Source organism: Alnus glutinosa, chromosome 1 (assembly GCF_958979055.1).
Source record: "Alnus glutinosa chromosome 1, dhAlnGlut1.1, whole genome shotgun sequence".
Taxonomy (NCBI): Eukaryota; Viridiplantae; Streptophyta; class Magnoliopsida; order Fagales; family Betulaceae; genus Alnus; species Alnus glutinosa.
In genome coordinates this window covers 4,714,432-4,724,836 of record NC_084886.1, presented here as the reverse complement: position 1 = coordinate 4,724,836, position 10,405 = coordinate 4,714,432, and the positions used below count along the sequence as shown (strand labels likewise).

General features: G+C 37.7%; 1 protein-coding gene across 1 annotated transcript; it reads right to left on the bottom strand.

Annotated features, from left to right (window-relative positions):
• Positions 1 to 1,291: 1,291 nt before the first annotated feature.
• On the bottom strand, positions 1,292 to 8,925 carry LOC133867498 (disease resistance protein RPV1-like). Its single transcript, XM_062304300.1, has 5 exons — positions 8,230 to 8,925; positions 5,497 to 6,607; positions 4,019 to 4,432; positions 2,237 to 3,853; positions 1,292 to 2,113 (listed from the first exon to the last, which is right to left on the bottom strand). Exons 1-5 carry the CDS (start codon positions 8,706 to 8,708, stop codon positions 1,580 to 1,582), a joined length of 4,155 nt encoding a protein of 1,384 aa, XP_062160284.1. The 5' UTR covers positions 8,709 to 8,925; the 3' UTR covers positions 1,292 to 1,579.
• Positions 8,926 to 10,405: the final 1,480 nt, after the last annotated feature.

Here is a 10,405-nt window from a genome sequence, read left to right as displayed (position 1 = left end):
TAAATTTATACAAGCTTGTGTTTTTTGTTCAAGCTTTGTTTGTTTAATAAACGAGCTGATATCGAGTCAAGCTAATTTGAGCCAAGCCCGAGCATATTCATTAATACTGAATAGCTATCCTTGCTTACAGCCCTACCCTCGTCCGTCGTCACCACCGCCAGTAAATTTTCTAGGTGATTTCGCTCTCATCCATACTTCGTACTGCTTCTCCGGCTCAGTGCCAAGCATATGTTTGGACATCATTAATTATTGAACAACCCCTATGACCATGGTTAATCTGACCACAAGTAAAGCAAAACTTTTGGAATTTTTCGTTCCGAAAAGCAACCTTAAATCCTCTTTCCCTTCCCCGTTAAAAATCTTCCCCTGGCTAATGGCTTCGAAATATCGATCACCACCTTCACTCCTAAAAAATTTCCCCAGCCCACTCCTACTTCTACTTCCCCAATTATCGACTCAATCCCAATTCCAATCTCCCTATTCATACAAACAAGCGGCACGTCATTGAGTTCAATCCAGAAAGCCGTCGAACTTTCTGTCAAAGGCATTCCTTCCTCTACCCTCCTCTTATCCCCTTCTTCCGAGAACTCGATGACAAAAAGGTTCTCTTTTATCTCCATGAAGACAACCCTCCCAGCCGGCTTCTAGATCTTAATCATCATGGCTCGAAACGCATCCCTGTTCCCCTTCTCTCCAGATCAATGATGACTTCCTCTTGCACCAAGATATCGACCTTTTCCTCCACTAGAAGATATAACTTACCCCGCATATCTGCCAACTCCTCCATAATATCAACAATCTCTATAATCCGCTTAACCCAATAAACTCCTCCACCCAACAAGGCAGAAGGCCACCACCTTCACCTCACCGGTTCCTCCCAAGAGAAGAAGCGCAGAGAGGACCCTTCCTTTGCGGCTCTTCTGCCAACGTGGCTTCCATTGACTATAATATAAAATATATACAATGATGGACAACATTTTCTATGAAACCATATGAATAAATGACTTCTAGCTCCTTTCGCTCGTTACGTTCCATTACAAAATTTTACATTGGGCCTAACTATCATGTCAATGAATGAAAGTTTTTTTTTTTTTTTTTTTTTTTTTTTTTTTTTTTTTTTTCTTATAATGTTATTTGCCTTATGTTTTAATTCCACTTTTATCTGTGTGAATACAAATTTAATAGCAAAAATAGAGTGATGCTACTCTTCATCCCCATTTATCACACTAGCTAACATAGAGTATTTTAAGTGGAACTTTTTTTTTTTTTTTTGAAGTAACTGACAAAAAAAAACCACTTAAAACAAGTCACATAAATGGGTGATAAATGAGTAAAAAAATAGCAATACCCGCAAAAATAGGTAAAAATATGAACAACTCTCAAGGGAACTAACATGAACCGTTGAACGCAACCTTCACAATCACAACCTGACCACCAAATGGGTTGCGGGTAGGCAGCTTCTTATTGAAAGCAAAAGCACCCTCGAACAAGCCGCAAGAAGGCCCCCCAAAACGACTCTCTTTCTCTTTCTTCTTGTTCCTCAGGCTCTTGCACTTGCCTTTCAACTACAGGGCCAGATTCAGAGATATGGTCTTCCGGCCTCTTCAGGAGAGCTGAAAAACTTTGCTAACTTTTCTGAAGTCGATAGTTGAGTCTCGTCCAGTGATTCTTCATCTCCTTCAAAATAATCCTCACCTTCAAAAATCAAATAAAGCCCACACTGTTTCACCTCAACCCCCTTAATATATGGTGGGTCTTGCTCGGTCACCTGTATCTCATAACCTTCTCTCAACTTGGAAACTAATGGATGACAGGCTGGATATCGAATCAAATAAATATGATCATCATGCGTCTTTGGAACCCCCATTAACTCCGGCACTGTACTGAACAAAATTTTATTCAGGTTGATGATATTTGCCCTTATACATGGTATTGAAGGGAGCTGGTCTCTTATGTCATCTGGAATTTGATGGTTGAGAGAGACCACAACACCTACCAGGACACCTATGATCTTACGGTTTTTACACTCCGAAAATCTAACCGCTTCTTTAGAAAACCAATCCGGAATTTTTCTCCCAGGCATACCAAGAGCGCGCAAATTCCTCAAAGAAACCTAAAATTAAAAATTTCATGAGAATTTAAAACTTAAATTTTTTCAAAAATTTTCGTTTTTTTTTTTTTTTTTTTTTTTTTTAATATTGGAAATAAAACCTTATAATAAGAGAGGAGAGAAAACCTTAGAAAGTCTTCCTTTTACCGCAGATGAGCATGTTTTGCAGCCACTCATGAACAACCTTCTCAAGGACTTCAAGCATTCCAGGCCAGGAATATCCACCACCTTCTCACAGTTTGTAAGATTCAGCTCGCACAAGCTTTCCAAGCTTGAAAGATCAGACAACCTTTCCAGTGCGGTACAGTTTGCAACATTCACCTCCAGCAAGCTAGAGGGAAGTGGAGGAAGAGACCTGAGCTCTCGGCAGTAGGGCAATACAAGCTTTTTGAGAATGGAAAGGCCCCTCAAGCTGGATGGAAGGCTGAAGAAATTATTGTGTCCTAGATTCAAAATCTCCAAAGATGACAACTTCTCAAAATCATCAGGTATTTTCCCACATAGTTTCCAAGCACGAGCATCCAGTTGTTCAAGCAAGCATAAATTGGAAAAAGAAGTCGGAAGTGTTCCAGGATTTTGCTTCTCTTGTGCAGTTGCAACTGAAACCTCTTCAGGCATGCTTTTTCCAGCTAACTGAAAATGAGGCTTCTTAGACATTTTTAATGTCATTAAGCTTAAGAGCATCCCAAAGCTTTCAGGCAATTCCGTCACAGCAGTTTCTTCCATATGCAAGTGGTGCAGAGACTTTAAATTTCCTATTGAATCAGGAAGTTTACGGAGCTCTGTACATTCATTCACTGTTAATATAATAAGATTTTCTAGCATCCCAATGGATTCCGGCAATTCAGAAATATTGGCATTAAATAGATTCAAAGTAGTAAGAGCCAACATGCTTCCAATTGATTCTGGTAGAGACCTAAGACTTTCACAATTGCTCATCTCAAGCTTCCTTAGCATTTTCAAGGCACCTACCTGATCTGGCAGATTTGTGATTGATGTGCCATCTAACTGAAGCTCAACAACAGAAGCTAATCCTTCAATTGAATCAGGCAATTTGCTCAGAAACTGACAGTTTCCAACTGACAAGGCCTTCAAATATGATAATGATCCAATAGAAGCAGGTAGTTCTTTGATTGCAATACCATTGGTTAAAAGTTTTGTCAATGATATGAGATTGCCAACAGAATCAGGTAGTGAAGTAAGTGATTTACACTGCATTAAACTCAGTCTCTCAAGGTTTACCAAAGTTCCAACAGAATAAGGTATTTCATTTATAGCAGAACCATTAAGAGAGAGTTCTTTCAGGGACAACAGCTTTCCAATGCAGTTGGGTAGTCTTCCGAAGAACTGGCAATCATTTAGACTAAGCTTTTCAAGTTTTGTAAGGTGGAAAATGGATTCAGGTAGCTTTGCTATAGCAGTGTCATCAACAAGAAGTTCTTTCAGAGATCTCATGCTGCCTATGTCATTTGGCAATTCTTTCAACTTCGAGCAGCCAGAGAGTATAAGGTTCTCTAGATTTTTCAGCCCAGAGACTTCAGCAGGAAATTCAATAAGGTTCGAACAGCGTCCCAGGTTCAAGTGAAGTAGTGTACTCAAGTTTCCAATGGATTCATGAATCTTTATTAGTCTGGGGCAGCGCTCAAGAACAAGCTTTTCCAAGGTTTGATGCCCAGATAAATCAGGAATGGCAGTAAGATTATGGCAACCGCGGAGATTCAAAACCATCAATTTCACAGCCACCTGGCAAACAAGAATTTTTTTGTCATAAAATAAAAGAGATAATCATAAAGAATTGAGACAAAAAAGTGCAAGCCTAATGGACATTAAACACTTTACTGCTAGCTTTCATGAACGACCCGTTCTTGCTTGATAACCAAATTCGTGCACCTTATAAGTGAAGCATACCTTGTTACTATACCGTCCCCACACTTGTTCAATTTTACTTTCCGAGAGGTCAAGGACAGCAAGTTCCCGAGGACAAAAATCAGAAGGAAGACTTTCAAAAGGACATTCTCGCCATTGTAGCCACTTCAGTTGTGTAGGAAAATATTTATGCTTTCCTTCCAATCTCGTATTATTGATTTGCAGAAGTCTTAGATTAACCATAGATTCAAAGGACTTTGTGTGTAGTACTACCTCCCTCTGTTTCTCAGCTTTATTTTGAAGATACTTCTTATACCTTTCTTCCAAGTATGTTAACGTAGAAGTGACATTGGGCGCTCTTTTTAGGTTTTCCCAAGAAATTCTTTCACCACTTGGATCATTCGACAAGGGCCTCCTATCAAAGTCTAGGATGATCCCTTGTATACATCCTGTTCCCTATTATCAAAAAATATGGAAACTACTTAAAAAATGGAATGGAGCCAAGTGAAGAGTCAGAGAGACAATGTAAAAATAATAAGCAATAAAAAATAGTGAGATAACAATACAGGATATACAAAATGGTACCAATATTTGGGAACCTAGGACATCTAAGAACATGGAGATCGAACAAATGTTTTCACATGGGAACATATTCAGAAAATCCTTTTTTAATTTTAATTTTTGGTTCAAATGACATGCATAACTTTTACTCCAAATTTTCAACAGTCCACCAACATATGAATGGAACTGCCACAATTGATCCAATATACTACAAGCTTACACATTTCATAAATCATTAATGATTTCTGTATCCAAGGACGAAGGCATGAATTCAATCTGAGAAATGACATAAATGCAACTCCCACACATCTCATTTTCAAAACCCCCATTGGATTTATAAGACCCAAACATGGGTTCCACAAATTCAATGGTGGATTTGAAACTTGATTGTATGGAGATGTATAGGAGATGTATGTATATCATTACTCATTTAATCTTGGGAGATCCAGGTTGGATTGGAATTTTTTTGGGGCCACCATTAATAAAAAGACAAAAAATATTAAAAATAAATAATAAATAAAATTGTTCCTTTCAAAACTTTCATTAAAAAAAAATCTAAAAATTTTGTTTTTCAACTTTTTGGCCCAACATTCATCTCTGTCTGCACCAACAATGCAGCAAAGTAAGTTTGCACACACTTTATTTTTTTTTATTCTCCATGGTACAATGTGAAGATGTCAGCTTGAACATTGTTTATCCTCTCTCCCAAAGTTTCTCAATCTTTTATCAACCTTCACCAACCAGAATTCATCAGTGTGTGTGAAGGAAATTTAAAAGACACAGTACAGAGACATTGCGTACACCACGTGGAGCACAAATATCAGTACTCCTTTTTCCATTGAGGGTCACACATAGAAACATGGATGCATGCACTAGGGAGGGTGTGCTAAAACTTGCTGTCCAACCAACCAAAAAGGAATTGGAAAAAAGAATAAGAGGTATCTAACTATGGGTCGTACCTTCTCACCCTTCAAGACGGTCATGACTGCATCACGATCCCACAGTCTACTTCGCATACCAGGATACACAGGATTTTCCTCTAAAACAATTTGTCTTCCCATGTCTCTAACTTGATCATGCATCCACAAAGTATTGTCCTCAGCAACCTTAATGAGTGATTTTGCTGTGAGGTCTCTGATTGCTATCTCAGCCATAAAGCCGCAACCTTTCAATACATCAATTACATCTTCTCTATTCATTCTCATTTTAATGAATAAACATGCAATGTCGAGGAATATACACTTCTCCTGTGTATCTAACCCATCAAAACTTATCTTCAACACATCCTGAAGATCGTGTGGACGAATTTGTTCCAACTTTCTCAGAGCATCTTCCCACTCCTCTATTCTCCTCTTATCAAACAAAAAAGAACCAAATACTTCCAGGGCCAACGGTAGACCTCCTGTAAGAGACACCATTTTTTTGGAAAGATCAAGAAATTTATCTGTGGGTTTGTCTCTTCGTAGTGCATGGTAGCTAAAAAGCTGTAGTGCCTCAGAGTTTCCTTCATGGTTTCCCAACTCTCTGACCTCATAAAATGCATTCACAAGATGCTTGGATAGAACTTCTCTGTCTCTTGTGGTGACGATGATTCTACTTCCTTCAAAAAACCATTCTCTTCTCCCAGTAAGTAAATCAAGCTGAGTTACATTGTCAATATCATCTAAAACAACAAGAACTCGCTTCTTATGAACTACTTCTTTGATTGTACCGATAGAATATACAGCAACATTACCAGAGGAAAGATCATGGATAAGTTTGTTCTGAAGGGACACTAAACCACCGTCATTTGCAGAATTTTCTCTTACTTTTGAAATGAAACTAAGGCACTCAAAGTGACCAACAAGTTTATTACAAAGAGCCTTGGCAAGGGTTGTCTTACCAACACCACCCATACCATATAATCCAAGAACTCGAACGCCATTGGATCTAATATCTAACAAACTCATCACTTCTTGAAGACGAAAATCAAGTCCAACTGTATATGTAGCCAGACCCACTGGAGTCTTTGCCAGTTCAGTCAACACCTCTTTGACTAACAATTGAATCAGTTGCGCTTGCGCCTCCTCGCTGTTAATAAGTATTAACATGAGTAACAAGGATATTCATCAAAAACAAGAGTAACAAGGATGTCTATAATAATACTGGAATAGTCACCTCCTATGTGCCTACTTTAATGATATACAAACTCTTTGAAATCTATGGCTAGGAATGATGGCCAAGGCTTTCAATACACCACATGCAGTGTAGAGATTATATGCACATAAACATACAATAGGAAAGAATGAATGAGAAAAACATTTGTCTAACATATTGGTTTATCAAAAATGTCCATGGATGGTGAATTTCATCATTTGACACCTTAACTGAAGCCTGTAAGCCACATCAACTGCTGAATGACCAAATGATGATGCCAAACCATCGGCTTCTATAAGCATATTTGTCTAGACAGTATAAGTCAAATGAATTGCAACTGTGGGTGAGATGTACCGGGCTGTTGCTGCTTCATATCTAACCTTTGGTGAGATATTGTCAAATCTTTTGTGATGTCAAAGTTATCTCGCTCCATGTTTGCGTTCTTAGGGTTTTGCAGAAACCCCACATTGGGTCTATCGTAATCACTCATAAGAAGTTCTAAAGACAGATTTGTTTTAACATCAATGCATGAAAAATAGATGACATAAACAACTAATTTAAAAGGAAAAGCAGGGTACAAGATGCAAATAAAATAGATGATTACGATAGACCCATTTAAATAGATGACTCATCACTTCACGCATTTCGCACACCAAATGGAAAAGAAAGTGCGGAAACAAAATGGAAATCTCTACCACAAATAAAAAAAACTCCTCCATTTGTGAAAGTCAATAGGCTTATGCTAAAACATCCCCAAATATGAATAAACAAAATCTAGAGAGCCATTAAAGTCTTTAAAGAATTGCATGGTGCAGAGGATCATACCGCCAGAGGTGTCGCCTATTAATTAACAATTTCCAAAGATTCCTTTAAACAGCTTATGGTCAGTTTACGTTTGCGATTTGAAAATAGTGATTTTAAAATGTGCGATTTAAAAAAGTAATTTTTAAAAATGTAGTTAAGCGTTTGGCAAAATCGCAGTTTAATCTTTAAAATCGCAGATTAATCTTTTAAAATACTGTGTTTTCAAAAAAACACTCAATTGCCTGCGATTTCAATAAGCACTTTTTAACATTTTCAAATCGCAATTTTTTAAAAACGCAGTTTTCAAACAGTTCATTTTCTACGATTTAGTTTAAAATCACACTTTTTCTCTACGAAATTGCAATCCTAAACGCACCCTTCGTAGTATTATTTTGGATTTGTTGCCACAAACAAATCCTCAACCCAGTAAACTACTACAAGCTGCTTAATTTCAACCAGAAAACACAATTAAGCCCTCATACGCATCATTAGGGCTACTCAAGCCCTGGACGCATCTCCGATCTGATCAGCAATCTCCAAAAAAAAAAAAAATAATAATAATAATAATAATAATAATAATCACAAGATCTTTGTATAAATTCGTAACAATATGAAACATAATAACTCAAACAGGAGGATCGATGCATATATAGGGTATTAGTATTATTTTCCATGTTGAATCTGGATAACCACAAGCACTAGGGTATTGTGAAAGCAGGTTCATTAGAGAGATTTTTTCTACTCCTATATACCTGTTTTTGAAAACCCAACCAGCAATTCCACCAGCTTTTTCCATAGCTCTCCTCCACCTCGAAACGTCGTCCTTCTCAAACCGATCTTCGTGGCTTCTAAAATGTTCTTTGAAAGGTCCCCCCTGCTTCCGCACGTCCGACGGGTCGACTTGGTAGAACACTGGGAGTATGAGCCTCCGGCACTCGCATATCTTGGAAAGTTCCTGAAGGCACCACAGCGACGATGCGTAGTTCGGAGAGAGGATGACGATGGAGGCAGCCGAGTCGTCTATAGCCTCGAGCAGACTCGGCGCGATCTCGTCCCCGCGGCGCAGCCCGTCGTCGTCGCGGAAGACCCGGACGCCGTGTTTCTCAAGCGAGTCGTAGAGGTTGGCAGTGATGGTGTGGCGCGTGTCTTCGCCTGTGAAGCTCAGAAAGACGTCCCAACGGTGCCTGGAAACTCCCGGAGCTGATGAAATGGAAACGGCGTCGTTGTCCATCTCCGTTGCAGTGTTTTTATACGTTTACAGAGAGCAGTAATTGTCCGTTTTGGGACAGTACTGTTCTTAGAGTTCTTGACAGATATGAGATTGCAATCGATGATATTGATTCTCTGATCTGCTTTTGTAAACAAGAATGGAATTTGCAGCAAACGTTGCCTCTGCGTTTTCTAAATCAAAAGTATTCCAACACAAACGCCGCACGTACTTTCCCTAGTTAAGTCCAGAATTAATCATGGTTATAACAATTCAAATTCCACCGGCTCCACCAAAAAAAATATATATGGGAAAAATATATTTTAGCCCCTAAACTACCACCATTTATCTGGATGGCCCCCAAAACTACCAATGCTTAGATTCTGGCCCCCCAAACTACCACCTTCTGATTTTTTGGCCTCATCCGTCCATTTATGCCGTTAATTCTAAACAGAATTCTGAAAATACCCCTCCTACACTTTGAAATTCTCACGGTTAAGGGAGGGGTATTTTCGGGTTTTTGGCCAAGTTTTGTTAGAATTAACGGCATAAATAGACGGATGGGGCCAAAAAATCAGAAAGTGGTAGTTTGGGGGGCCAGAATCTAAGCATTGGTAGTTTGGGGGTCCATCCGGAGAATGGGTGGTAGTTTGGGAGGCTAATATATATTTTTCCCAATATATATATATTTAAATACCATTTTACTATCTTTGATTTGCAACTTTGGTTCTTGAACCAAAGGAACAAATTACATTTTTCAAAACTAATTATTCATTATTGTTTATTTTTTATCAAACTTTTTAAAAATTAAAAATTAAATTAAATTAAAGAAACCAAGTTAAACTGTAGGCCGTCTCTGACTAAGTCTTAAGAAGTTCTAAGTAAAGACCAACTTGCTTCAACAGCAATGCATGAATAATAGACGACACAAACAATTAATTTAATAAGAAAATAGGGGACAAGATGCAAATATTTTACTTTGAATGCTTCAAACGCACGCCCCAATGAACAAAAAAAAAAAAGAGAAGAAGAAAGAAAGAAAGTGGGGAAACAAAATGAAAATTTCTACCACAAATAAAAAAATCCCCCATTTGTTAAAGTCAACAGCGAAGAGCCATCTTTATGCAAAACGTCCCCAAATATGAATAAACAAAATTTAGAGGGCCATTAAAGAATTGCACTGAGCATTATTTACGCAGAGCACCGGCAGCATTTTTAAATTTTAATTTTTTCTTTATAGATGTAGAAAAAAAAAACCTTAAACACTAGCTGAATCCAAATTCTTTTATTATTTTTGAAGGTGACTTCCTGATGGTGGTGCGGAGCAAAACTAAACTAAACTTTAGCTCTTTGGATGTCTTTGAGAGTTTCAGACTTAAGAGTATCCTTAGTGAGCTTTTCAATTTTCTCTAAATTTTAGTTAAATAATTTATTTTTATGATTTTATCTATCACTTTTAAGAAACTTCATACATCAAACTTTTCAAATATTTATCTATTACAACTAATTTTTTTTTTTTATTGGTTTTAAGCAACCACTCATAACAAATGAGAAGAAATGAAAAATGAAAAGTGAAATAAAATGAGAGAGATATGATAAAATATTGGGTTAAATACACCTCTGGTCCTTGAGTTTTGAAAACTTTATTTTTTAGTCACTGAGTTTCAATTCGCATCACAGATAATACTTCAGTTTTGAAAAATGACCGAATTAGTACCTCA